Here is a 27,508-nt window from a genome sequence, read left to right as displayed (position 1 = left end):
CGGTTTGAATGTATTATGTCCCCCAGAAAAAGCCATATTCTTTGATGCAATCTTGTGGGGCAGACATAATAGTGGGGATTAAGTTGGAATGTTTGGATTCGGAGATACGCCCCACCCAACTGTAGATGATAATTCATGGGATATTTCCATGGAGGTGTGGCCCCACCCATTCGGGGTGGGCCTTGATCAGTGGAGCCATATAAATGTGCTGACTCAAAGAGACTGAACGGAGTGCAGCTATGAGTGACGTTTTTAAGAGTAGCAAGCTTGTTAGAGAGGAACATCCTGGGAGAAAGCCATTTTGAAACCAGAACTTTGGAGCAGACATGAGCCATGTGCCTTCCCAGCTAACAGAAGTTTTCCGGACGCCATTGGCCATTTCCAGTGAAGGTACCCGATTACTGATGTGTTACCTTGGATGTTTTGTGGCCTTAAGACTGTAACTGTGTAGTGAAATAAACCCCCATTTTATAAAAGCCTATCCATCTCTGGTGTTTTGCATTCTGCAGCATTAGCAAACTAGAACAAGAGGTAAGACTGGGCTGAGGGAAGTGGCATCATCATGTGCCAGAAGTTAGCCCTTCCTTCTCCCTTATCATCTTCCCTACCCATTTTCCTCATTTTGCCTTTCCTTCATTCATCCTCTCCTCACCACATTCAAGTTCTTAGCTTCTTGTCTGAGTACCAGATAGTCACACAGATGTGGTCTCACAGCTTTTCATGCCAGTCTTGGCCTGTGCCCCCAGACTCATCCCAGGTTACACAAAAAATGAAGAAATTATTTATTATACAGCTTTCTCTTTATTTTTAAAAAATAGCATTAAAATCGAACAGATTCTGGTCTGGCCATTATGTGGCCCCCAATGCTAAGGGGATGGCGGAACTGAGTCCCCAGGAGTAAGAGCATGGCTTTCAGGTTAGTAGCAGTCACAGGGCCAAGTTTGAAGGCCCAAGTGAAATCATGGGCATATCCACCAACATGCTCTAGGGCATGGGCTCCTGCTCTGGGGGATCAACAAGAGTGGAAACTCTTTTGAGAAGATAACTGACAGGATCTGGCAACAAAAGTGTCTGGTGTGAGAAGTGGGGAAGGTGAAAGATAGCGGTCCTCCTCACCTTTCTGCTACTATTAAAGGGCAGAGACAGCTGACCCCAACAAGGTAGCAGCCATTTAGATCCCATAGTGGAGAGGCTGACCAGACCATTTCAAGGCTGCTCAAATGGCCTTGTCAGAGGGTGGAATGTTAGCCATAAGAATGGAGACAAACTGTTCCAATTTCTGTGCAGCTTGTTTCGCGGATTCCAGTACTTTCTCATGAGTAGTCTTCTCTGAGCTTTCAGGATTCATATTAAACTTGTCAGTGATGAGAGAGAAGCCAAAAACTCGAAGTCCACAGTGCCGTGCAACTATAACTTCTGGTACTGTGCTCATGCCTGATGGGGAGAAAGAGGGAAATGAATTGTTGAGATTGGCAAATGACTCCTCTGCTTCCTTTAGCCTCCCTCCCCTTCATTCATTAGCAGCTCAGAATATTAAATATCAAATTCTCTTCCCCTAAAATCCAAAGAACCAGCCGAATTATTAGGTGGCACAATCAGTGTTCTGTACTGCTTAATATATTAAGTGGGACCTCAAAGGGCCTAAATGTTTCTGATAAATATTATCAATGCAATGCTCATTCTATTCACTTGTGGTAATTTTAAATTGAGTTCCAATGGCTCAGTGCCCTCTTCAAGCCAGAATGACAGAAAGTGGCCATAATGACATTTGTTAGCATAATCCTTAAAAACAGTCACTGAGTCATGGCCAGGTCAGTAGCATTGACTGCATCTTTCACAGCAAACTTTATCTGCAGCTGTTGTAAAAGCCTTTGGTGTTCAGTGCAAAAGTTTGATACTACAAAGATAAATAATTAAGTAACATTTTATAAATTAAAAAGAAAAAAACCTTGCCACTTTAGTATCCCTTAGAAGTCAGCTAAATTCACTCTTCCTTTGAATCAGATCCTCTCTATCCATATTCTCTTCCTCCTCCCTATCCCTATTTACCAGGTCCCTCTGTGTTTAAGCCTCTAGCCAAGTTCCCTTTCTTACCGACAACGTCAGCCCCCAGGTTCAGCAGCAGAAGACACTCTGAACGGGTTTGAAAGTTGGGGCCTGCCATCATCACATAGGTGCCTTCCTGTAGCTCTCGCTGCTCCCCCATTTGTTTCCAGGCCCAGTGAGCCTTCTGCCTCAGATTGTGGTCATAAGCGTCAGACATGGCAGGAAAACGAGGGCCAAACCTAGGTCACAGGTTGAAGGATCACTTCAGATTAACTGTATTGAGTTCTTTCCTGCCTCCTAAATAAATTCTTAAGCTCCACCCATGTATAAACAAAGGGCAAGATGCCTACCTTTCATCATTGGGGCCTCTGAGAGGGTTCTGGCCAGAGAAACCAAGCATGTTGATATGATCACGGATCAGCATGACATCTCCAACCTCAAACTTGGGGTTAAGCCCTCCAGCTGCATTGGTGACCACTAGGGTGTCCACACCTATAAGCCGGAAAACCCTCACTGGGAACGTTACCTTAAAAGCAAAAAACCAGAAAGGTTTCTTAACAATCTCACCAACCCACCCACAGAAATATGCAATGATAGCTCCCCATGTAGGCATACATCATGAAAGAAGACGAAAAAGGGAATCCAAAATCTATCCAGCCAAGGTAGCTAGGTAAAAAAATAACACAGGTAGTCCTCTGGTCTTCCTGATTTACCTTCCAGAGCGGGTAGCCTTCATAAAAGTGGAATCTGCCCTGCATCACCACACAGGCTCGGCCATTCAGGAACCCAAACACAAGTCGTCCAGTGTGACCTGGTACTGTACACAAAAAAGAAAGGAAAGGAACAGGATGATGTTTTCATCAACATATGCATTGAGTATCACCATAGCCATGCATGGTGTTCAATACATGAGTATATAATTAAGCAAAAAAAAGACATTATGATCTCTGCCTTCAGAAAGGTCAAGTCAGATGTGTGAGATAGATACTATCATAATCGTACAGGTAAGTAAGTACAACATGATATTAGAGCTATGGGGGGATAAGGATGTTCAATGGGGGAACATATATCAAAGGAAGGAAAAGGTTTTAGAACAGATTTCAAAAGAATGAGAAAGTCATGAATAAAATGTGAGTAAAAAATAGACTAAGTGGCTAACAAAGAAGGGAATGCAATAATTATAGTCTGGAAAAATTCTCAAAAGCTACATATTTCCTCACTCTAGAAACAGAGCTCAAAGGTCTACTCTGGCTTCCAAAAGAGTAGGCTAGTGAACGAGAGAAAAAGCAGCTGGCTAAGTCTGGACCCTGGCTTGAATCTCCTCCCTTTAGAACAGAAAATAGTCCTTGTTGGGGCATGCAGTGCTTGGAAGTGGAAAGATAATGATCCACATAGACAACTTTACCATCATCACCATTTTCCTTGTCTGGCAGTCTCCTGTAATAGGCATGGCCAGCCTCTCCCTTATGGAGAGCCAAGAGAAACAAGTTGAAGGATACTCACAGACAGAGGAGCTTGTGAAAAACCAGTCATACAGCAATGGTGATAGTTAGGAAAACCAAAGTATAGTATAAAAAGTAAATAGGTTGATAAATTTTAAAAATTACTATACTTATCACAGTGCAGAGCTCTTCTCATTGGGGTAGGAGTAACAGATAGAGCCAATGCTGCCACTATGTCCCTTAGAAGCCATGCCCTCTCTCTTCTACTTCCTTCTGCAACTCCCATTCTCACCTCCCTGTTCAGATCTCTCAGTCTTGCCCCAAAGGGTTTAAAAAACTGTCAAGTAAAACTCTTTCAACTCTCCAGGGAAAAGAGGAGGGAATATAAAAATCTGAGAAATTAATATATGAACCAAGAAGTTAGCTACCTGAGAAATTAATGAGTAAACCAAATAATGTAACTTTGCCCTTTTATACTGGCCCTCATTTTAGCTGACACTTTTCTAAATTTTAGCCTGAGGGCTTTCTGGGTGCTATTAGAATGCTAAGTGTTTAAAAATACTCTCCTTATCAGACCTCTACTGTGCATAGGAGACATCCCAACTCCTCCTCCTTCTACAGGGTCAACTGGAATCAAGCCTTAGGTATTTACATATTCTCTACATGTCTATAAAAAGATGGCACTCTGTGTGTTCATTTGTTGCTCTGTATCAGTGTGTGCCTTATCCTAGGACTGGAGCTACAGCTGGAGAAATGGGGAATGGCAGGAAGACATACGCCAGGGGAGGCTTGATTTTGTCCTGGAAGGTTTCAAAAACTAGTTTTCCCTTTAAGGTGCAGGCTGGGAGAAATGAGAGGGGTGTGTGCATATATGGTGAGGATGGAGGGGGACCACATTGAGGGAGGTATTGCAGAGCTTTAAGGAGCTCTGAGTCAGATAAACATAGGAAAGGTGTCATCACATAGTCCCACTGAGGCACACATGCCCTGTCTATTATAGAATCCATAATAGGCAAATTTCCTGCTAGTCATTCTGGCTGTGGGCTTTTTTTCCCATCTTACAACATTTGCCACAGGAAGTCCAGGCACGAAAGCACTTGACTTCACATATTAAGTTTCACAGAATCCCATCAATACCCCTCAGTTCCATCTCCCTCTTCCCCCTGCCTGTACCTGTGCTTTGAGGAAAGTTGGGTATCTCACTGTATTCAAAGGCCTGGGCCTGAGTTACTTTATCAGCCAGACCTCCTAACCCAGAGCCACAGATCACTGCCACTTGAGGTCGGTGCTCGGTGTGGGACAGAAGCCATTCTGCAGTGCTCTGATAATCTTCATATGTGAACCTAGGGAAGGAAAGGAGAATCAAGGTGAGTTGTGCTCCCACATACCAAGGGCATCACAGAGCAATGCCTAATGACTTTCAATGAAGGGGATAGAGAAGCCGCCCAAAGAGGAGGCTCGCTCTCTCACCAGGAGCCACACTAGGCTCACCCACCCACCACTCTTTCTGAATCCTGCCCACCGAAAGTCTGATATCAATCCTCCTCCAGTCCAGAGCCTGACAAAAGTTAACGAAGTCTGTGTTTCCACTATCAGCCTCCACTCCAGTGTTGCTACCCTTGGCAGGCTTAGTATCTCTCATAATGACAGATATTTAGAACGGATAGATCAGAGTTGACAGAGTAGAGCAGTGAAATAATCAAATCAAGTAGAACGAAGGTGCTGGGCTAGAAGGAAAGAGTAAGAGAGCACTAAAAAAAAAAAAAAAAGAAAGAAACAGGATTAAGACCTCCTTTAGGGCAGGGATAAACCAATACAATCCTCTTCATTACCCTCCCCACCTCCCATCTCCTATCCCGGGATATTCAAAATGCAATCAACACTAATTACCTTGAGGGTCTCCACAACCTGATCACTTTTGGACCCTTACCTCGCAGACTCCTCCCTCGGCCGAATTCTAAGGGCTAAGTTTTTTGAGTGACAAAAAAGCAATGGGAACAATCCTAGGAGATTTATGTGTCAGTCCTAGTTCCCCTGGATCCTTATTTCTGGGATCCCCAGGCCACACAGGACCCTGCCATATGAATTTGCAAGGGTTAACTCAAAACCAGAGAAGCAACTGCACAAAAGAGGAGATACTGTCCTTAAGGGTAGTTGTCAAAGGCTGGAGAAGGCTGGTTGCATAAGTTTCTCAACAGGAGTTTATTCAAAATAAGTTCTGTGGCCCACCCCTAAAAATTCCCAATCCTGGAGATAGGTCTCAGGATCTATATTTTTATAGAAGTGCTGCTACACTTGTAATTCTATTTCCAAAGCCAGGTTTAGGAACCTCTGGTCTAGAATAGGGCAGACCTCAATCTGGATTCTAGTCTTAATTTTATCTTTCAAAAATTCTTTCCTTGGGTATAAAGCAAGGGGATGTAACTATTCCCACCAATCTTAAAGGCTCAGTTTGAAAACGATTTTAAAACTTTCTAAAAAGTTCCAAAACCCATTGTCTCTTCCATACTGCACTTGAACTTTTCTCCTGCTTCTATCCCTGTCAGTGGTATTCTCCATGCCCATTCACACCTTCCCTTCTCTTTGCCTACAGGGAGTTTAGAAGATGGGGAGACCTAAGAGCACTTGCCCAGAATACCTACACTCAGCAAGAATCAACCTCAGGAAAGCAGCTGGGTAAAGAGCAGATGAGAGGGCAATAGGGCTGGCCGGTAAAGGATAACTGAGAAGAGAAGCAATGAAGAGGCAAGGTAGGGCCAACAGAGAAAACGTAATCAAATAGCATCCCCAAGAGGTGCAAAGGAAATGAAAATGTTGGAAGCCAGTGGCCACTTGGTATATTTAGCCACAACTCAAAGGAGTTTTTCATCAGCCATCAGTTCCCCCAAAACACTCTGAATTCCTGGGCATCCAAAAGCCACCATGATCCTAAATGCTGGAGACTTGGACTGAGTATTTGAGGACCAGAGCAGAGAGAAGGGTTTTCAAGTGTGTGGATCTAGGCACCAAATGCTGCAGCTTTGCCTAGATTCTAGAATGGAGACCTGTGAAGAGCACACGGGGAGCCAACATTTTTTCCTTGAGTATAGGGTTGCGGGATATGTCTCCCTCCCAATAACCGCAAAAGACACACATACGGGTTCCTTTTACCCCTAGATTCCCCTTCCTGCTCCCGTGTCGCCACCCCTCCCTGCTGGATTTCCGCGCGCGCCCCGGCCTGCGCTGACTTTCTCCACTTCTCTGTCGCCTTGCCCCGGGCACGGTGCCCCCTGCCAGGCCTCTCGGCATTTCCAAGGTGCTCGTTCCCTCTCCCACCCACCTGGGACCCAGAGTGTCGGGTTCCCAGGTCTAGGTGGCACACCCCTTTCCCCTCCCCAGGGGCCTCTAAGGCCCCACGGGGTTGTTGCCCTTCTCACTCTTTCTCCATGGTCCTGCCTGCGCCTTCTTGCTGAGCCGGCAGTACTACACTCCGCAGAATAACTCTGGCTGGCTGTGGTGGGCACTAAGTAAGCTGTTCACGCCGGCGCTGGTTTATATCCCCAAACTGGGGAGTCACCAGCCAATGACAGCAGAGCGCACAGCCTGCCCCATCTCCATGGTGACACACCCTGATCCAATCGCGCAAGGCTTGGCTTCAAAACTAATGAGCTCCTCCTCCCAGTCCTAGACATTTTCCCTTCCCGGGAACCCAGCGTGTAGGCACCACATTTAAGCCTTTCGGCTGGAAGGGCTATGAGTGAGGGGGCTGGAAGCCAGGAGAAGCGCCCCGGGAGGAGAGAGATCCCTGCCTACCGTCTACGTGCAACTCCATTCCGGCTTGTTGCTACAGCAAACCGTGAGAGATTTCAAAAAAGAAAACTGCAAACTTTAATGAGGCAATTCCAGAATAAAATTAAGTGGACTAGGGACCCTGGCAGGAAGCAGGCAATAGTGCTGACTTGGAGGCTATAGGGTTTGGGAAAATACGGAGTTGAAATCCAGGCTCAGAAGGGAAGAAGAAAAGTTCTAGGGGCAAGAATTCCTGAGTTGTAGAAGTAGACAAAGCGGGTGGGGGCGGGAGGGTGTCGCAGGTAATCCCTTGATTTAGTCAATACTGGATCCAAGCAACACAGATAACTAGAGAACTCCTCCAAAGGTGAAAATTCCTGTAACAGAACGACAACATATAATGACTTTGTAAGACTTCAGCTACTTCTTCTCCCCACTTTTACAAGCTCAATCAACCTAACTTCAAATCACGAATGACCCTGCCCCCTATTGGAATCCTCTTCCTTTTCCCTCTCATGAATTCTAGTCTTCCCTGTTTACCATTTTAACCACCCCAGCCTGTTGCTTGCTTTCGTACCCTGTTGCTGTCTCATTCATTTAACAAATATTTATTGAGCACCAGCTATGTTCCAGACCTGTTCTGGAGCTAGGAACAAAAGCATAAAGACAGACCCTGGGCTGATGGGGGTGGGGGCTGAAGGTGGGGGTGGGGCTGGGGTGCAGTGGCAACAGTTTGTATAAAGAACTGAGTCTAGTCCCCAATAAATGATTGTTATCACTATTTTTATTATTATTGGTTTTGTTGTTATTATTATTACTATCCTTATTAATCCAGTAATTTTAGCACAGGCAGCAACACAATGAACTAAGAATAAAGTTTCATCTTTGTAGTGAGACTGTGAAGCTTTGAAACATTAAAAACATGATTTTAAATGATGGATAAGACCAGCCATAAGTGAAAATTTGCCTAAGGAACTGTCTATCAATACATGACTGCTGAAGGTTTTTTAAAATACTTGAAATCCAATCCAATTTTACCCAAAAGACAGGATTAGAATGTGATTATATCTACGAAAGCTCAAACCTAGTCAATTTCTTTTAACATATTCTGTCTAAAGCAACAATATGCAAACCAAAAGATGAGGATCTGGACTGTATCTACAAAAGAAAAACTGGTGGCAGGCAAGGCTCAGCTTTAAAGAGTGTTTCTCCAGTGTCATGTGGAGGAAGAGTATGATAGATATAAACATTTCAGTCACCAAAAAATGTACTTTTATGTGACAGGAAGGAAAATTTACCAAGCCATACGTTGACTAGGTGACATAATCTTCAGAACTATTCAATATACTGTATTCTGGATTCAAGTTCACATCCAAACTTCTAATCTCTTTAATCTATTCTAATCCTCTCATCTCTTTGACTCTGTATTCACCAATAGCCCTGAGACAAGACAGCCCTGTGAGGCCCAGCAGGCCTCCTCAGACCACATCAGTAGCTTGTAGTCTATCAAACAAGAGTGCCCAGGGTCCAATTTACATTAAACCCTATCTCAGATCTCCATCCTACGCCTATCCTCTTTGTATGTTTGCATCTATTACTGCTTTCTGCAGTTGATTTTGATCCTCTAACAGGCACAAATTCAGCCATTGCCTATCTACATGTATCCACTGGACTGTGAACACTGGTATATAGCAGATACTAATGGCCAAGTATATGAAGTATCCATTACCTCTCTTCAGGCCATCTCAAGACAAATCCTAATACCCTATTCCTCTATGATCGTTTTGATCTGTTTTCAGCCCCCCAGTCCATAGGTTTCCAATTTCCTAGTTCACAGTGCGCTTCTTAGCTCTGCAATTTTTTCACAAATTTTTTTTTCAGTAACAGCCACAAAAGGTTACTAATAGGATTGTGTGCCTACTGGGCACTGCACAACCCTCATTTCCTGTGCTGTGCTGATTTTCACACTTAAAATACTCACCTTTTATCAGAGAGACCTCTTGAAACTCAGCTTTGTAAAGATATTTTGTTCTCAAGAGGAATGTAGTGCAATCTAATGTTCAAATTCCTGAAACTGAAATAATATTTTAGTATTGTTTTTCTTTTCCTCTTAAAATAATCACTTTCAGTTTTCTTTTCTAAGAGTGAGGTTCCTATCTGTGCCTCACAGTGACAGGAACACAATTCCAATTATCATGGTTCCAGAAGACCACACCCAGGCAGACTGTACCTGAAAAGACAAGAACTAAAGCACAGGAAGAGCATGAAACAAAAATTACTGAAGCTAAGGGAGCAAAGACTCAGTGTAATTCACAGAAATCAATCCCTTAAAACCCGACCATACAATACCCAACCCCACCCAACTCTCCCCACTCTCCATACTAGCCTCATCTTGGTTAGCTTATTCTATGCATTACCTGAAACACCCATCGTCCTGGGAAAGGAGTAAAGGGACTGTGTTGTTTCCACAGTCAGAATATCATACCCAGGGAAACTTGATGATGGCAAAGTCCCACCTCAGAAAAGAGCAATGAAGAAATAGGATGAGTGGAATGTGTGGAAAAAGTGAAATCAGACTGGGACACTGTGAGTCACAGAGGCCAGGCACGTGTATTTCCCACCCCATTCTCTGCCCATTCATGCATTGTACCCGTTACTGCTTATATGGAAGACTGAAGAAAAATGCATCCAGATCTTGCTACTTCCTTCCTCGCATCCTCCATAGCCTGAGTCTCTCAATCTAAGTGGAAAGACCTTAAAGCCTCACAAGTAAAACCAGGAAATGCTTAAGACACCCAGGATGAAGAGTAATATTGAAAATCTTTGCCAATCAATCAGAAGCAATATGAGCCATAAGCTACCAATGCCAGCTACACTGGAGGGTCCTGGCTGAATATCCACACTTGCTGGGACTGCAGCAATTTATATTACTCCTGACACCAAAAGTTTACCTGAAGATGGGAGCTTATGTTTATTAATTAGTTCATGTAGTAGCCATTTATCAAGCCACTTCTTTGTGCCAGGACTTGAGCGTATGAAGGGCTCCATCCCAAACAACTTGCACTTGCCACCCCTGTGCTTCTGCCCTTTTCAGTCTGCCTGGGACATGAGGTGGGTGTGAAGGCACCAAAGCATGAGTCAGCAAACCTAGATTTTTAGTCCCATTTCAATCTCTCCCTTAGGTTACAGGACCTCAGTTTTCACATTTGCAGAATAACGTTAGTTTTGCCTTATTTTGGATTCAAATGAGCATATTTATGGAAATGCTTTATTAAATGTGAGAAAATTACAAATATTAGATATTGTTATTACTTTCTGCATTTCTCTTTTTATTGAAGTCCCACTTGAGACAGCTCAAACCCAAGTCACCTATGCGCAATAATATATGGCTTTCTTCTTACATTTTTGAAGTGTTCTTGAGCTGCTCTGGCTAGAAATGATCTCTTCTTTCCCTAAACTTGTATTACACTGTTTAATTCATTTGTTATGAACCATGTCCTATGTAATGAATTTCTAATATGAATACTTGTATTGTAGTAAAAGATGGCTAGCATTAATATTTTATGTTGTCAATTTTTTACATGATTCTTTATGTCTCCCTACCCAGAATATAAGTTTCTTAAGGAGATGCCTTAAGAAGTACCTTTCACATAAAGTAGGTATTTAATAAATATTTATAGATTGATTACTGAAATTCTACACATTTGTTATACATTGGAAAACATGGCCACAATATTTCAGAGCTCCTTCTATTAAGAGGCAAAATCTATTTTCCCACATGCTTGAATCTTGGAAGGACTTATAACTTGCTATGACCAACAACAGAATGAGGTAGAAATGTTGTGCTATTGCTGGAGCTCAGGTCTAATGATGCCTTGCAACTTCTCCTGTCACCCTCTTAAGCCATCCCCCTAAGGAGTACATGGTATAAAGAAGCTCAGTGAAGTCATCACCCACAATTCCCAGACCTGTGAGTGTGGCCATTTTGGACCACTCACTTGCTTCTGGTCACCACCTGACAGTGCTCTCTTGAATGAGCCTAGATTCAGCAAAAGCACCACCCATCCAACCCACAGAATCAGGATAAAAAATACACTATAAACCACTAGGTTTTGGGATAGTGTATTACATAGCAATAGATAACTGAAGACCAGAAGAGGTACTCTTCTCCCCTTTGCTGATAAGGTTCTCTTGTACCTCTCTTATGGTTCTTATTCTAAATTATTTTGTTTTCTGGGCATATATCTTCTGATCACCACTGGGCAGTAATGTCATTGAGGAAGATTTATTGATTACAGATTCTGACTAATGTATCCTACCCAGACCAGTACATGTAGTAGGTGTGTAGCCCATTTGCAAAATGAGTAATGGCTCCTTCCAAAGGATTTAGAACTTGTGGTGGTTTGGAGCTACGTACCCCAGAAAAACATGTTCTTCAAGTTAATTCATTCCTGTTAGTATGAACCCTTGTAAATAGGACCTTTTGATGAGGTTACCTCAGATAAGTTGTGGCCCAGGACGGGTCTTAATCCTATTACAAAGGCCTTATAAAGAAGGTCACAGAGGAAAAATAAAGCCACAGGGGAAGCATCCAGAAGCTGAAAGTCAATGGGACCCAGTAGAAAAGTGAAAGGCCAGGAGAGGCAACCATGAGCATTGCCATGTGACAGAAAAGCCAGAAGAAGGATCTTTGGCAGCCAGCCCCAGAATGTCAATCCCCGGGGAAAAAGATATCGCCTTGCTTTGGACTCCTCCTAGCCTCAAAACCAAGAGCCAATTAACTCCCACTGGTTAGGCCAGCCCATTGCACAGTGCTTGGTTTACAAAGAGGAAACTAAGACAGAAGTCCAGTCCCAAAGGGATTTATTATAAGGGAGTTTCATCATAAGAGGACTTAGAGAGTCACTGCACTTCCCACACCAATTTGGGTGGAAGATAATCTGGAATTAAAAAAGATCCACACCAAGACATATTCAGGATTACTCCCTCATACTTTTCCTTCAGTGCCTCACATAGCTGTCAGAGAGGACTGTCTTCCTCTTGGTTACCATTTCCTTCTCTAGCCACTTTCCCTATGCATCCATATATTTAACCTTTAACAAAAACATTACTAGGAACCCAGACTATTAAAAAAAATAAGTCATTCTACTTATCCATTCATCCAGGATCCTTTGTACTATATTCCATTCTCCATCTCTCCCCACCTTTTTATATAGATGAAAACAGATTAAGATGAATATCAACCTCACTTTTGGTGAGTGTGTTGGCAGTCATAAAATGACAGTTTGGTGGATGTATGTGTAACCAGGGTGCAACTAATGAACTCTGCTCCAAAACCAGAGTGAATGCTTGGACATCTGTGTGCCAGTAACAAAAGAAAGAGTAGCAGTCTGGGTTGTCCTTCTGTCAGGCTATACTCCCTCTCCATTTTGTATCCAGTGGTTCCCTCATTCTTTTAAGTGTCTGTAGGGTGGCTCTAATCTGTAAGACCGAACTGGCAGAATTTCACTAGCTTCTAATTAGAAGCAGCCTGGGAAAACTGCATCTAAAATTCAGAACACAGGTAAAGTCTCCAGCCCCTGTAGCAGCCATAAGTGCTACTACAGATATTATTGAATATTTTAGACAGGCTACCCTTTCCTCAGTGTTACGCTCAGTGGAGAGGCTTCTAACTAAACTGGTCATGGTCCTCAGTGTTATCTTTTTTTTTTTAATTCCTTGTTGTCTCCCATATGTAAGGCAGCAACAATTTGGGCTATGACTTAGAAAAAACCCGGTTGTGCTTCAGGGTCCCATAAAGACCACATGAGGTTGCTGGGGATGTAAGGGTGTGTGGTACTGTACCCAAAGATTGGGTTCAGAGCTCACTGATAGACTCTCAGGTCCTGCTTTGCTTTATGGGAAGAGGAGGGGGCAGAGCCCTCATCTGAAGGATTTTTAGGAAAAGGCAATCTTCCCAGGATTATTTTCTGTCAAGGATCCTCTACACCTAATAGAACTGATCTAAAAATGTTAAGGTTCTTAGCAATCAGATGCTTCCCAACAGTTAAACTCAGAACCATCTTTCTTTGACCTCTCAGGTAACCAGGTGTGAGGCATCTTTTTAAGACACACTAAGTAGAACTTGTGTACCTCCTTCTCCTATGGCAATGGTGCTTTTCTCACCCTGTACCTGGTCAACTAAGGCAGACTATTTCAATAACACTGGGGGGGAAAAAAAAAAGACCTCTTCAAGGAAGTGATCCATTTTTATCCTATCATCCATCATTAATCCCAGAATCATAGTCTATCCACCTACACTTACACAATTAAGGAATACCACTTAAATAATTCTCCCCAGAACAAGGAGCCTTTTACTTCGACTGTCTGTCCCTTCTCTACCCTGAAACATCCAACAAAGGCCAAACAACAAAGAGAAAATAATTCCCTTCCACTAAAATGGGGGAACCCTACACAATTAACCTGTTCTGGTACTCATTTAATAAGGCATCTTGATTGGTTTGAAAAGGACTTGTCTTAGCTACTCCACTTTGCAAGTTGAGTATGGGTGAATATGGATGGACAGGAGAGTGGGTAGTAGGTTGACTGTTTAAATAATTCTCTTGGCTGTAAGGTCTTTTTCAACAGTTAGCAGAATAACTTAATGCATCAGCAGTCTCGTGACTGGAGGTAACGTTGAGACAAGTCTAAAGACCGTCTGTGCCAAAAAAGGTGACTAAAATATCCTTGGATTTGATTCGTTCAATTAAAAACATTTATCAGGCACTTGTGCCACGGACTTGGAGGGGTGATAAAATTGAATGAAAAGATATTTCCTTCTAGCGATGGAGATAGATTCATAAAAAGGTAATTTCATAATTTAATGAGAGCGGGGGTGGGGGGAGGTGTTGGAGGGTTTAGTGACAGATTCCTGGAAAAGCCAGTCTTGTATCATGTTCCAGAACTGACTCCAGGGAGAGAGGTTAAGGGTGATAACTTTAACGTTTTAATCCGGTTCCTCCTGGTGCATCTTCACACTTTTTACAAGTATTTCTTTGGGTAGAGCGGCTTTCACCACCACCCCTCCTGCTCCTCAGAACTTCGGAGCTCGACAGCAAGTCCAAATTCCCTCCCTCTTTTATTGCCCTCATTGGAGATGCATAAGCCAAGTCCCCATGCTCTGGCGCTAAATTCGGGCCAGTAAAGTTGCGGTCAAGGATAACAGGATGGGGGAAAGGAAGCTGCCAGCCAATGAGAGGTCAATTATAACCGCAAAGGGAGAGAAAAATCTTTTAGTGGAGTCTTGGACCAATGAAAAGCAGACTGCGTACCATGTGTGGGCCCGCAACAGGGTTGGCGCAGCTTCCTGAAACACATGACAAGGGCTACACAAGCAGCCTAGCACACCCTCCTGGTCTGGAGGTAGCGCGATGGCCCACGCTACCAATCGCTCGCAGAACGTCTAGTCACGTGCAGTTTATGCAGGCCCAGCAGCATAAGGTAGATCATGTGACAACTGACGCTACCGCGACACTCCCCAATGGAAAAAAAGAGTTGCATTCACAAGACCAGGAATTGGTTTATCTTCTCTAATAACAGCACAGTGGAGGCGGGGATGGCCTATCACGTGCTGCGGCACAGAACGGGGCGGGGCAGGCCGCTGGTTGCGGGGTGAAATGTGCGCGCGGTGCGCAGGCGCCCTGGGGACCCGGTAGCAGTGGCGGCGGTGGCTGCGGTGACGGCAGCGGCTAACAGAGCCGGATCACTGGCCCGAGTGGGAGGCGGCGGTGGTAGCCATGGCGGCAGATGGAGAGCGTTCTCCGCTGCTCTCCGAGCCCATCGACGGTGGCGCCGGCGGCAACGGTTTAGTGGGGCCGGGCGTGAGTGGGGCCGTGCCCGGGGGAGGCCTGACCCCCTCCGCACCACCATACGGAGCCGGTAAACATGCCCTACCCCTGGGTAAGCCCGGGCGGGTCCGACGTATTCCCGGGAGTGCCCTGAGAGGCGGGGCGAGGGCGGGGACGGAGGCGGGGCCCAAGCTCCAGGTGTGGGGCAACTGCACTTGTGTCAGGGTGGGCCTTCCTTCCCTCAGCAAAAGCTACCAGGGCCTGGGAACTGAAGTGGTATTGAGGAACCAGAGGGAAGTGCCAATTTTGAGAAGCCTGTCGGGTTCGGTCAGAAGGGTTGAGGACCAGGAAGAATTCCCTGTCCCCGTCGAGCATCAGTGAGGTGTCTGATAGTGATCCCAGCTCTACTTTTCTCTGCTTCCTCTCTAGCATTCCCCCCCTTCCCAGAGGGGCACCCAGCCGTTTTGCCTGGGGAAGACCCACCACCCTACTCACCTTTGACCAGCCCGGACAGTGGGAGTGCCCCAATGATCACTTGCAGAGTCTGCCAGTCTCTCATCAACGTGGAAGGCAAGATGCATCAGCATGTAGTCAAATGTGGCGTCTGCAATGAAGCCACTGTGAGTTATTCATATCTTCACGAGTATCTGTTTCCTGGATCCTCTTTCTAAACCCTGGCCTTCAGGTGTTAGCCAAGTGCTCTTCATGAAACCCAAGTTTCAGTTCCAGAAGTCTCACAACCATTTCCCCAGAAGCCACTCACCAAAGCTAATGTATACCATACCTCACCTTCATAGTAATCATAGTTCTTATTTGCAAATCTCATGGTAGATGCCTTTCTTTCATTTCTCCTTCCTGGCCAGGACCTTATCTCTCTGATCTCTCATCAAAAGTTATTTTTGAGGAAGTTGGAAGGGATTAGAATTAGAGGTTGGTTTGCTGACATTTTTATTATTTTTTAGCCAATCAAGAATGCACCCCCAGGGAAAAAGTATGTTCGATGCCCTTGCAACTGTCTCCTTATCTGCAAAGTGACTTCCCAGCGGATTGCCTGCCCTCGGCCCTACTGGTAAGAGATGTAAAATGGGGAGGGGCGTAAGTGGGGAAAATTGGAACGCCAAAGACAGATGAATGTTTATAGAGAATGTAAAGGTGAGCAAGCCTGCTGTTTATTTAGAAGGAGAAAAAACTAAGGACTGTTGTGCCTTTGGAATATTATCACCATCTTTCTCATCTTGCAGTAAAAGATTAGAGTGAAATTATATCCTTCAGGAGAATGGAGAACCTCTGGGCTTGGATGGATTATCTTGTGGTGAAAGAAAAATTGAAGACCTGAAGTTTGAACAGTGCTCTTCTTCAGGGATTCTCGGGTGGTGTTGGGGATGGAACATCTTGAATGTACACAGTAGAGGAACTTGACAGAGAGGCAGGGAATAGGGATGTGTAGGAGGAACAGTGTAGGGATCTTTATGATTAAAAATTTGTTTACATAAAGTCTTTTTCTCCTATCCAGCAAAAGAATAATCAACCTGGGGCCTGTGCATCCAGGACCTCCAAGTCCAGAACAACAACCTGGGGGTGTCAGGGTCATCTGTGGACATTGCAAGAACACCTTTCTGGTGAGGAGGCCAGGAAAAAGAAAAAACAAAACGGGAGTAATTATGAGTGTATTTTTCTCAGAAATGACATGAAACCTGAAAGGGTCTGTCATATAGGAACCTATTTCCCACTCATCATCCCCTTAGGGTTCTCATTAAGGGTGACTCTGCTTCTGTTATTAATTAGCTTCTTCCTTTTTCTTTCTTCACAGTGGACAGAGTTCACAGACCGAACCTTGGCACGTTGCCCTCACTGCAGGAAAGTGTAAGTGATTAGGAAGTGGCATTGTTGAGCTGATAACCGGGTAATGTGTGGAATAAAAATTAGAGAGCCATCACAAGTATCCATTCCCATTTGTCTCCCCATAGGTCATCTATTGGGCGCAGATATCCACGAAAGAGATGTATCTGCTGCTTCTTGCTTGGCTTACTCTTGGCAGTCACTGCCACTGGCCTTGCTGTAAGTAGTCTTAACCTCTTTCATTCTTCCTGTTTATCTCTTTCTCAGCTTCTTCTCCTAAGATTTGGGGAATGGCAACTGGGAAAAAAAAAAAAGGTTCAAGAAACTGAGGGGTTTTGTTTGTTTTGTTCTAAGGCATATATGAGCTAAAGTTGAAGGCAACTGATGGTCTTCATTGTTACTATAGAAGTAAAAAAAGTTAAAAAAAAAAAAAAGCCATTTCTCTTTGCAAAGGACAGGGGACAGTGAAGAAGTGTCTTGAAGAGTTGCTATTAGGAAATCTGGCTCAGTTGTGAGACATTAAGAAAAACTGATAGATGTCTACCTGGAATGGTATATGAGTATGTTCCTGCCTAGAGGAAGGGAACTGAACAGCCTATCCTTGACAAAGTTCTTCAAGGGTGATTGGTTATACATGGATAGGAAATGTGGAGTGAAGTGTGAGTTTTGTGTTGCTGTTTCTAGGGCTCCTGGGAAGTGGTGGGAGAACAACAGTAACCTCATCTCTTTTTACTTCTTCCTGTCTTCATCAGTTTGGCACATGGAAGCATGCACGACGATATGGAGGTATCTATGCAGGCTGGGCCTTTGTCATCCTGCTGGCTGTGCTGTGTTTGGGCCGGGCCCTCTATTGGGCCTGCATGAAGGTCAGCCACCCTGTCCAGAACTTCTCCTGAGTCCCATGATGACCCACAGTCTGTGTCTGGCCCCTCCCTGGTGGGGACAGTGACACTACAAAGGGAGCTGGGGGTAAAGGGCTCCCTGGGCTTCTGCAAGTGGAGCCAAGCAGCTGCCTTCCTTTTCCCTGGGGAGAGGTAGGAAGGAACCAGGCCCTCAGTTAGGTTTGGAGTGATAGATGAGACCACTGCTGGCCATCTGCTCTCCAAGGGTTACTGTGTTTAGGGTGAAGTAGGTGAAATGTTACCTCTAAACCTGGATTCTAAAAGACGGTTCTAGCCTTGTCCTTCCTATATGCTCCCTGAGAGCCATTCCTGTCCCTTACACATTCCAGGGCAGGGTGGGGGTGGGTGGCCCTGGGGGTTTCCTCCCTCTTGTGCCCCGTTAGGACCTTGCTGCTGCTATTGCACTTCACCAGGGGCTGGCTATGGCCTCAATACCCTCAGTCTCCTCCCCACATTCCGTGTCCTGTGGGGGTGGGGCCAGCCGCTGCTCTGTACTGAACTACAGGAATTGATGTGTATATAACTATTTAATGTGGGGTATGGTCCCCTAGTCCTGTATTTCCCTTCATTTGTCCTTTCAACCCTCTTTACCCTTCAGTTGCAGTCTCTAACTGTGCTGCATAGGGTTGCTCTGTCTTGGGGGAGGTTAAGGACTCATCCTGTGCTTGTAAATAAATAAGGTCATGACTCCACCCTTTTCCAGTTGTTAACTTGTATGCATGAAAAGAGAATTAGTAGCCTCACAATGTTTGAACACAAACACAGCAAGGCTGAAACTATGGCTCTTTATTTTCACATGGACAGGTCAAAGGAAGAACACACACAAAACTAAAACCTTGGGCTTAAAAGAACAAGATAGAAACCTAAATCTTTCAGTATAAGCCTGGATGGAAGATTCAGATTATTTTTAGAAAGCAAATACAGTGCAGATTTCTCTAGAGCAATATATTTTAAAAGAAATGCTAGTTTGGGGAGCTCGTTTCCCAGGCTGAGGGATTTTTGGGGGGAGGCCTCACAGTGCTAGGAATAGAGTGATGGGACAGTGATCACTGCCTAGGGCCTTGGAACGGATCTTGCTGTCACATAATGCAGGTAACAGAGAATGGGACAACAGAAAGTAATCAAGGCGCCAGCCAACGTTCTTGGATCGAGCATTCATCATGTAAGTCCAAAAAGTGTAAGCATAGGCAGTGCTGGGGTAGAGGTGCCGGAAGCTGTCAGCCAATGGCACAGCCTGCAGCAAATCCCCAAAGCCTTGGCGTTCTTGTGGGGTGAAGCCAGCATTCTTTTTGTTTCCCTTGGGGTTGCGAAGGTCAATCTCTTCGTGAGCCACGTTGAGGTCGCCACATACCACAAGAGGCTTGCGGGAAGCCAAGTCCTTTAGGAACTTGCGAAAGGCTTCATCCCAGCGCTGCCGGTACTCCAGTCGCACCAGACCCCGGCCTGCATTGGGTACATAGGCTGTTACCAGCACAAATGCATCAAATTCAGCCACGATCACACGACCTTCCTGATCATGTTCTTCCTCGCCTACAGAAACGATGAAACAGAATCAGCATAAAGATAAAGAAATGGGAAAGTAGAGAAGGAGTCAAGAGTTGGGGCAGGAGTGGGATATTAGCAATGGGTTTGTAAGTGCTCAGACATTAGGGTCTCACCTATGCCATAAGAGACTTTGAGTGGGCACTGGCGAGAAAGTAGGCCCACACCACTGTACCCTTCCTTGTCTGAAGGTGCTGACCAGTACTGATGGGATAATCCAGGCAAGTCTTGAAATTCAGCAGGTAGTTTGTTCTCTGAACATTTGGTCTCTTGGAGGCACAGGATATCTGGGGCTTCTTCTTTTACCCACTGTGAATAAAAAAGGCAGAAAAAGTTTATCAATTCACCAGACCATTTTTTAACATCTGCCTGCTAAGTACTTGGGATTCACAGGTGAGACATAATTCCTATGCATAAAGAGTTAGTAGTCTAGCAATACAATATTTAAACAATTATAAAACATTAAGTATTACAACAACTGACAACTAATGGAGGAAGATAAGAGAAGGCCTTAGCTGCTACACTGGGAGACCATGTTTTTTCTATAGGCAGTGGATAACCACCTAAGATTTTTAAGTAGTAGTTACTGGAATGGAAAATATACTGGAGACAAAATGGAAGATGTATAGTGAAGAGGCTTTTACAACATTCTGGGGGAGAAAGGACGACAAGAAACAAAACAATGGCTGTAGAACTGAGGGAATGGATGTTTAGGAAATACAACTGGGAAGTCTCTGAAGCTCCCATTATACCACTTCCATAAGAAAATTACAAACTAGAGAGAAATAAAACCTACCTCCTGGGGACTAAAAGGAAAGGTGATTAAACCCCAAATCATTCAATACTTGAGAATGCCTGTAACCCTCCTTGAATTGCACTCACATCTAAACCTTTCTTCTTAATCCAGGCTCGAAGCCCATCCACATTCCAGGAGCAGATCTTGATTGTGGCAGATCTGCCACTAGGTGAGGTTTTCCGATCTGGGGGGTCCTCATACAGGACTGGCCCTTCTCCTGCTGCCTCTTTTTCATTTTTCTTTGCTCCCGTCTTACTCTTCTTGGCCTCTGGCTCTATCAAATGAGTAATATATACGGATAAAAATTGGTGGTTTCCACCCTTGATCCCACTGAGAGCCTGTAGTTACCGCGATTTCAAATTCTCCGGGAAAAATATACTGAGTTTGGTCCGTACTTCCCCTTCACCGAGGCATTATAAACAGCCTACCGCGGCCCCCAGGAGTGTTATTCTCTTACCAGTCTTGGGCTCTTCTCTGTCTTCTGCCACCGTTCCCTTTTTCCCACGCTTTGGCATCTTGTAAAACGAAAGCTTTTCGGCACTTGTTCCACGTCACCCACCGAAGGAGGATTTTTACCGCGTTGCCTACAGACAAAGAAATCGTGAAACCAGCTAAGAATGGTGAAGAGGGAATCCTCCCTCCGGCGTCCCCGCATCAGATTCCATCTTTCTAACCACAGCATCTCTGAATTCTTTCCCCGCCTCAGTGTCACAGGCCCTTCAGCCAGCTCCTCACCCACGGAACTAGACAGTTGCATAGTTCTTAGGCACTTCGTCGCCAGATATGCCCTCCGGCCAACTGAGGACCTTAATTGTGGGCCTTGGCTTAAGCTGCCTGCTCAGATATCCAGCGAAGGCCCTCTTAAAGGCAAAAGAATAGCGCCCCGGTATCTGACCTGCTCGGGTCACGGCCTGGCTCTTCCTCACCCCGGCACAAACAATGGAGAATGCTGTGCCCCCACGTGGGTAACTGGCGCGGTCACGCTGTCTGAGATTGGCATCACGGGGCCAAGGGAAGTGACCGATTGGTCTGTCTCGCAGCACGTGACGGCGAAGAGCCCGCCTTCCCCTCTTGATCTCTCGAAGAGACTAAAGGTCCCAACCCTCCATTCTCGGGCTGTTTACCGCCCTGCCGGTTGCACGATTCACTCTGAGGCTCTGACCGAAGATTACAGCCTTGTGCAAGAGGGAAAAAAATCAGTGAAGAAGGCTGAGCTGGACCACGGGAAAGAGGTGGGGGAACGGACAGTAATGTAAGGAGCAGATTCCGGCCCAGCATTCCTGGCAGTTCGGAGGACAGGTCCTTGGGGGCCTTGATATGTCTCCGTGACGACAAGGGCGAAAGCGGCGCGGGCCTTCCAGTCAGGGGATTTCTCTGGGCTCTGTGGCGGTGCTTGCTGTTTGTAACAGCTGCGGGCTCGTCCTGTTCGTCACCACTCCAGAATTTGCGGGTCAGCATGGACTGTTGAGGGGCTCCGTAGGTCACCACTACACTGCGGGCGTTTTCTCTCAGGCTCGGCCATGCCGGCGGTGCTGGGTTTTGAAGGCAGCGCCAACAAGATTGGCGTGGGAGTGGTGCGGGATGGCGAGGTGCTGGCGAACCCGCGGCGGACTTACGTCACGCCTCCGGGCACAGGTGAGTGAGTAGGGGTCTTCGAGTTTACGGCGCGCTTGCCGCAGTGCATCGCCTTCCGTCTTCATAAACACCAGTGAAGTGGGGCGCGTTGTCCTTTTTTTAAAGCTTTTGATCTGAGGCTCATTGGGATTATGTGACAGTCTTAGGATCACAAGGATGATGGATAGAAGAGACACAGGCACTCGGACCTGGATCTTCTGAGTTTGTCAAAGGTTATTGAGTGCCTTTTATGCGCTAAGCATTAGCTGGCTGCTGGATAGATGTCAGAGGATCGTGCTGTGGTTTCCGACATAAAACTAGATCTTTACACTATAGCATGATAAATGGTTTAATACAGATGCAATAAAATTCCAGAATTAGAAAGAGAGAGGGAGATAAGAGAGGAAAGACTCAACTTAAGTGTCAAACCGAACTGACTGGCTTGGTAATACTAATGTTTAATGTTCATGTTCTTGGAAATCCGTTTCTTCCTTTTAGGGGAATAATACTTGCAACTCTGGGTCTTGAGGATTAAATGAAAGTACCTGTACATTATAACTTTTAATAAATGTTATTTGCAAGCTGTTATGTCAGGTCTCACCTATTCTCCCCCAGTACACCTTTGCATATGTCTGTACCTGAAAAACTTTGCTGATAGATGATGTGACAGGTCATTTATTAAAAATATATACATATTACTAGCACTCATTCTTCAAGGCACTTGGGCACTGGAAATACAAAGATAATAAAGTAGCCAATTATTTGAGACACTTTTGGTTAAATGGAGGAAACTACAAATAATTATAATGCCATAATTGTGTGTTAAATACAGTGTGTTGAATACAATGATGTAATCATGTACAGGGTTCTGTAACATCATAGAGGAACATCACCAAAGTGTATGGGGTAGGTAACCTGCAATGAATCCTGAAAGCTGAGTAGGACTTTGGTATGAAGAAAGACATTTCCAAGAGCTGAGCAGCATTTATTAGGCTGGAAATTGTGAAAGAGCATATCTAGAATCCTGGAAGACAGGTTACTGAAGGAAAGTGAAAGGGACGCTTCTTACTAATTCTTAACACTACTACAACTCCTTTATTGTACTTTTGTCTACCTTTGCTGCAGAAAAAACCCTTTGACCTCTGATCTGTGTCCATCTCTTAGGATTCCTCCCAAGTGATACTGCCAGGCACCACCGAGCTGTTGTGTTGGATCTGCTGCAGCAGGCACTAACAGAAGCTGGATTAACCTCCCAGGATATCGATTGTGTTGCCTACACTAAGGGTATGGATGGGAGAGTAGCTAACCATGGAGGACTATACCTGCATCCTGGCTAGATCAAAATAGCCTATATCTCACTTCTGCCACACCTTGCCCACCTCTTATATCCCATATTACCACCACTCCTATCTATCCCCATCTCTATAGGGTTTTAACACCCATTTCTGTCCCCTAGGCCCTGGCATGGGTGCCCCGCTGGTTTCTGTGGCAGTTGTTGCCCGTACTGTGGCCCAGCTGTGGAATAAGCCACTGCTGGGTGTGAACCACTGTATAGGCCACATTGAGATGGGCCGCCTCATCACTGGAGCCACCAGCCCAACTGTGCTCTATGTCAGCGGAGGAAATACCCAGGTATTTAGAGCAATACCCATTCCTTTTTAATTTCTAAGGCACCACTCCAGCAATTTCCCAGTTCTACCTGAGTGGTGGGAACTACAAGAACAAAGCTGAGATCATCTGAACCTAAGATGTTGTACACCAGAAAACCCACAATAGAGTTTGTAGCATTGCAGATTTGGGCAGGATAGTGAGAACGCTAGATGAGTTTTGAACATGTAAAGATTAGGAATCTCCAATTTAGAAAAAGAAAGATTGGTAAGGATTGACACCTTTAAAATAGTGAAAGGAATTTTGTAAGTTTGAACCTTATTTTTTCTGTAAATCTTAGCAATTGAAATGAAGGGGCACTATTTTTTAGGATAATTGAATATTTTGTTTTACATTACTGGTGGTAAATATATTGAATTTGTTATTCCAAGAGTGTGGAAATATAAATAACTTTTAAAAGCACTTTATTCTATGATGTCACTTATATGAAATAACTAGAATTTGCAAATTCATAGAGACAGAAGGAAGATTACAGGGTTCCAGGGGTGGGAGTGGGATTGAGGAGTTAATACTTAATGGATACAGAGTTTCTGTTTGGGGTGATGGGAAAGTTTTGGTAATGGATGTTGGTGATGGTAGCGTGAATGTAATTAGTGCCACTGAATTGCGTACTTGAAAGTGGCTAAAATGGAAAATGTTCTGTTATATATATTTGTTACCACAATAAAATGATTTTTTTAAAAGCACTTTATAAATTGTTGAAGGTTTTAAATTTATAGGTGTAACTAGATTTTGTTTGGGATACCTTACAAAACCTTTTAAGGTTGAGATCAAAGGACTTCAATCTTCCTACAGATGATGTTATTATCAGATAGTTCAGCATTGTTACCAGCTGATAAAAGGAGTATGTTCTAAAACTTCATTTTGTGAAATAATTACTAAAGATGAGGAACACATTTTCATGAAAATGATGCGGGAACTTTAGCAGATGGAGGGTGAGTTGCTATTTGGGGCCTGAAGAATGACATACAAAGTTAGGGCCTTGGAGCATGAAAAGTAGCAATGGAGGTTACAAGAGTTAGTGAGGAATAGCAGTCGTAGTGTTTTCCCTTCTTTTCCTTTTCCCTTTTGAAGTTTGCCTAGATGGAAAACAACAGGGAAGATGATTGGGTAGAGAGTGATAGATAATGTATAGAAAGGCAGGATATTTTCCTTCCCTTTTTGTCACCATCCTTTTGGCAGCAGGAATCCATTGACAGCCAAATAAGTTCTACATCAGAAAGGAAGGAAATCCCTAGCAGCAGTGGGAAGGGAAAAGGACTTATTATGGTCCCTAGGAATCCCTCACTGTTGGAAGTATAGAACGTATATGTCAGTAGGTGATAAATAGACTTTGTACTAGAAGCTAGTCACATACGTAAAGCGGACATAAGTTGATTGCCAGTGCTGAGTTGGGTGACCCAATATGCGATTTTTTAATTCTTCAGCTCTACCTCGTCTCTGGTTTTCAAATGCCACTACCCTGTTAGGAAAATCTAGAAGGGCTCGCATTCCCTGCCTCCAAGCAGAAAAACCTTTTTCCTAGTCCACACTCAAGACTGCTCTTCTGAGAAGTAAATCAGGAACCTCCAGCCTAGAATAATGTATTTAAAATGACAGTTTGCTTCTACTCTGACTTAAACTTTTTTTTTGTAGATTAGGAATCTGCTCTGGGGATCCTTGGTGTATATGGGCTGCTTCTCAGATAAGAACTCTAAAAACACACCTTTTTCCCATTTCTTTTTGGGAACTCTAGTGGCCATGTTGATCCCCTGCTATGTTCTTCCCCAAAGCCAAATACTCCTCTTTACAGACTTGAGGTTTCATGGACATCCTCATCACCCTTAGGTGATTGCATACTCAGAACATCGTTACCGCATCTTTGGAGAAACCATCGATATTGCTGTGGGTAATTGCCTGGATCGTTTTGCTCGAGTGCTGAAGGTGAGCCATTGGGGCTGCAGAGAAGATAAGATAAGGATGAATTTCTGGGAGCCATAGAAATGGAGAGAGGAAGTAGTGAATAAGTTTGTTTTGCTTCCTGGATATCTGACTTCATCCTGTCCCGTTCACTTCCTTCCCATTTTCCCTCTGCCAGATTTCCAATGACCCAAGCCCAGGCTATAACATTGAACAGATGGCAAAACGGTGAGAGTCTGCTTGGTGGGGCTTCAGGAATTTCCCTGTATATTTATTAATGAGTTTTGGGAGGGACTATGGAAGGATGAACAACCAGCTAACTATAGGCTTAGTGCCTTATACACTCACTCCCCCACAGAGGCAAGAAACTAATTGAACTACCATACACTGTAAAGGGGATGGATGTCTCATTTTCAGGAATTCTGTCTTTCATTGAGGTGAGTATGGAGAGGGGAGGAAATGGGGGCACTTTGCTAAATCTTCAATGAAGCGTATCTATTTTGCTCAACATTGTATTTCCAACTTATAGGAAATTACTAGTCCATGTCAGATGCTCAGTGAATTCATTCAGTAAATGTTTATTGAACGTCTTTTATGTGCTAGGCAATAGGGATACAGCAGGAAGTAAAACAAAACTCTGCCTATGAGGAGTTTACGTTCTAATGAGAGGACACAAAACAAACAAAAAGGAAAGAAAGGGTGTGTGTGTGTGTGTGTGTGTGTGTGTGTGTGTAAATGTTAGGTTGTGATAAGTGCTGTGGAGAAAAATAAAGCAGTGAAATGCCAAAGCACTTGAATCTTGAATGAATCTATTCATTCTATATAGCTCATGCCACTGAGGGGCAAAGTGTGGTATGGAACTTGAAACATGGTAACTTGAAACACGGTGAAACAAGGCAGTCTTCTCTGTGTACTGATACTTGCTCTCATGTAACACCCAAAACACTATTCATTGTTCATTTTTTTTCCCCTCTAATTGTAGGATGTAGCCCAGCGCATGCTGGCCACAGGCGAGTGTACTCCTGAGGATCTGTGCTTCTCCCTGCAGGTAGTGGCCAGAAGGTTGGGGCTGGAGGAGTTTTTACATTTTTAGAGCAGAGCTAAGTTGGGATGCCCCCTGATATTTCCACCTTGTTTGTCCCCAACAGGAAACTGTGTTTGCAATGCTGGTAGAAATCACAGAGCGAGCCATGGCGCATTGTGGCTCCCAGGAAGCCCTCATCGTGGGAGGTGTGGGGTGTATGTGTCATTGAAAAGTGTTCCTCTTTCCTAGTTTTGGGCATTATGTATCTTCCCCTTGATACTCCAAGTCTCTAAGGCTTTGGGGAAATTATTCATTTCATTTTTGCACTTTGCTTCCCAGTCCTTGTTCCCCTAATCCCTTACTTCAAATGAACATGAGGTCTACAGCTGGACCACAAAGAAATGGCTAAAACTAAGCTAACCATGTCCCCCACCACTTCATAGGTAATATGAGGCTACAGGAGATGATGGAGACAATGTGCCAAGAACGTGGAGCCCAGCTTTTTGCCACAGATGAGAGGTACAGACTCCTTTCTGACCTATCTCTTCTCCCATTCCTGTGATTTTCCACCCTTAGATCCCTAGTTTTATATCTCTTTTCCTTCTCAGATTCTGTATTGACAATGGAGCTATGATAGCCCAGGCTGGCTGGGAAATGTTTCAGGCTGGACACAGGACCCCCCTTAGTGATTCTGGCGTCACACAAAGGTGAGGGATTTACCTCTTGGAAGGAGTAGATAAGATGATATGGGAGGTAGAAATCAGCAGGGAAGAGGGTCCAGGATCATGAGAGCAGAGAAGAATGAAAGGTATTATTCAAGGTTAGCCCTCCACCAAGTTTTTCCTTTTCTTCCACAGGTATCGGACAGATGAAGTGGAAGTGACCTGGAGGGACTAACAAGATTAACAGGATCAGAGTAGATTGTGCGCTAAGTGGAGCCCAAGGGACATTGGGCCTTAATCTCTATCCAGATTTGGGAGTCCTGGGAAAGATATGGACTCCTCTCTCCATTCAAACTCCAAGATGACGCTGCAATAAATTTTTTTTTTTTTTTTTATGTTGTTAATGGGCTTGCTTGTTCAGGACCAATATAGAGTTGGCACTGGATAAATTCTTGTTGATGGAGTAAATGGATAAGGAGA

The 27,508-nt window shown here is 44.4% G+C and overlaps 4 protein-coding genes across 4 annotated transcripts; 2 read left to right on the top strand and 2 right to left on the bottom strand.

Annotated features, from left to right (window-relative positions):
- Positions 1–781: 781 nt before the first annotated feature.
- LOC119533476 (purine nucleoside phosphorylase-like) lies at positions 782–7,038 on the bottom strand. Its single transcript, XM_037835511.1, has 6 exons — positions 6,905–7,038; positions 4,662–4,831; positions 2,760–2,863; positions 2,397–2,572; positions 2,095–2,285; positions 782–1,434 (listed from the first exon to the last, which is right to left on the bottom strand). Exons 1-6 carry the CDS (start codon positions 6,913–6,915, stop codon positions 1,217–1,219), a joined length of 870 nt encoding a protein of 289 aa, XP_037691439.1. The 5' UTR covers positions 6,916–7,038; the 3' UTR covers positions 782–1,216.
- A 7,872-nt stretch (positions 7,039–14,910) lies between these two features.
- Positions 14,911–18,515, top strand: PIP4P1 (phosphatidylinositol-4,5-bisphosphate 4-phosphatase 1). Its single transcript, XM_037834435.1, has 7 exons — positions 14,911–15,173; positions 15,512–15,702; positions 16,045–16,151; positions 16,596–16,701; positions 16,893–16,945; positions 17,050–17,140; positions 17,674–18,515. Exons 1-7 carry the CDS (start codon positions 15,032–15,034, stop codon positions 17,815–17,817), a joined length of 834 nt encoding a protein of 277 aa, XP_037690363.1. The 5' UTR covers positions 14,911–15,031; the 3' UTR covers positions 17,818–18,515.
- Positions 18,516–18,593: 78 nt separating this feature from the next.
- On the bottom strand, positions 18,594–21,146 carry APEX1 (apurinic/apyrimidinic endodeoxyribonuclease 1). The gene is made up of 5 exons (XM_037834434.1): positions 21,057–21,146; positions 20,619–20,745; positions 20,248–20,435; positions 19,482–19,674; positions 18,594–19,353 (listed from the first exon to the last, which is right to left on the bottom strand). The coding sequence occupies exons 2-5, from the start codon at positions 20,674–20,676 to the stop codon at positions 18,836–18,838; spliced, it is 957 nt and encodes a 318-aa protein (XP_037690362.1). The 5' UTR covers positions 20,677–20,745; positions 21,057–21,146; the 3' UTR covers positions 18,594–18,835.
- Positions 21,147–21,271: 125 nt separating this feature from the next.
- LOC119532228 (O-sialoglycoprotein endopeptidase) lies at positions 21,272–27,423 on the top strand. Its single transcript, XM_037834433.1, has 11 exons — positions 21,272–21,796; positions 22,940–23,059; positions 23,232–23,407; positions 25,271–25,366; positions 25,521–25,570; positions 25,701–25,779; positions 26,325–26,390; positions 26,491–26,581; positions 26,810–26,885; positions 26,975–27,073; positions 27,224–27,423. Exons 1-11 carry the CDS (start codon positions 21,682–21,684, stop codon positions 27,261–27,263), a joined length of 1,008 nt encoding a protein of 335 aa, XP_037690361.1. The 5' UTR covers positions 21,272–21,681; the 3' UTR covers positions 27,264–27,423.
- Positions 27,424–27,508: the final 85 nt, after the last annotated feature.

This window comes from Choloepus didactylus, chromosome 4 (genome assembly GCF_015220235.1).
Source record: "Choloepus didactylus isolate mChoDid1 chromosome 4, mChoDid1.pri, whole genome shotgun sequence".
Lineage (NCBI taxonomy): Eukaryota > Metazoa > Chordata > Mammalia > Pilosa > Megalonychidae > Choloepus > Choloepus didactylus.
The sequence above is the reverse complement of the archived record's forward strand: the minus strand, read 5'-3'. Positions and strand labels throughout refer to the sequence as shown.

What these genes read in the sequence shown, in the direction of transcription:
- PIP4P1 (XM_037834435.1), top strand. Translation starts at nt 15,032, where the DNA reads ATGGCGGCAGATGGAGAGCGTTCTCCGCTGCTCTCCGAGCCCATCGAC. An exon ending in ATTGCAAGAACACCTTTCTG is followed by an intron (nt 16,702 to 16,892) that starts GTGAGGAGGCCA and finishes CTTTCTTCACAG; the next exon opens with TGGACAGAGTTCACAGACCG. An exon ending in TCACTGCCACTGGCCTTGCT is followed by an intron (nt 17,141 to 17,673) that starts GTAAGTAGTCTT and finishes TGTCTTCATCAG; the next exon opens with TTTGGCACATGGAAGCATGC.
- LOC119533476 (XM_037835511.1), bottom strand. An exon ending in AAGGCTACCCGCTCTGGAAG is followed by an intron (nt 2,573 to 2,759) that starts GTAAATCAGGAA and finishes TTTGCTTTTAAG; the next exon opens with GTAACGTTCCCAGTGAGGGT. An exon ending in AGAGGCCCCAATGATGAAAG is followed by an intron (nt 2,286 to 2,396) that starts GTAGGCATCTTG and finishes CCTGTGACCTAG; the next exon opens with GTTTGGCCCTCGTTTTCCTG.
- LOC119532228 (XM_037834433.1), top strand. Translation starts at nt 21,682, where the DNA reads ATGCCGGCGGTGCTGGGTTTTGAAGGCAGCGCCAACAAGATTGGCGTG. An exon ending in TTGTGTTGCCTACACTAAGG is followed by an intron (nt 23,060 to 23,231) that starts GTATGGATGGGA and finishes TCTGTCCCCTAG; the next exon opens with GCCCTGGCATGGGTGCCCCG. An exon ending in ATTGAACAGATGGCAAAACG is followed by an intron (nt 25,571 to 25,700) that starts GTGAGAGTCTGC and finishes ACTCCCCCACAG; the next exon opens with AGGCAAGAAACTAATTGAAC.
- APEX1 (XM_037834434.1), bottom strand. Translation starts at nt 20,676, where the DNA reads ATGCCAAAGCGTGGGAAAAAGGGAACGGTGGCAGAAGACAGAGAAGAG. An exon ending in TTAAGAAGAAAGGTTTAGAT is followed by an intron (nt 19,675 to 20,247) that starts GTGAGTGCAATT and finishes TTTTATTCACAG; the next exon opens with TGGGTAAAAGAAGAAGCCCC. An exon ending in CAAAGTCTCTTATGGCATAG is followed by an intron (nt 19,354 to 19,481) that starts GTGAGACCCTAA and finishes TCGTTTCTGTAG; the next exon opens with GCGAGGAAGAACATGATCAG.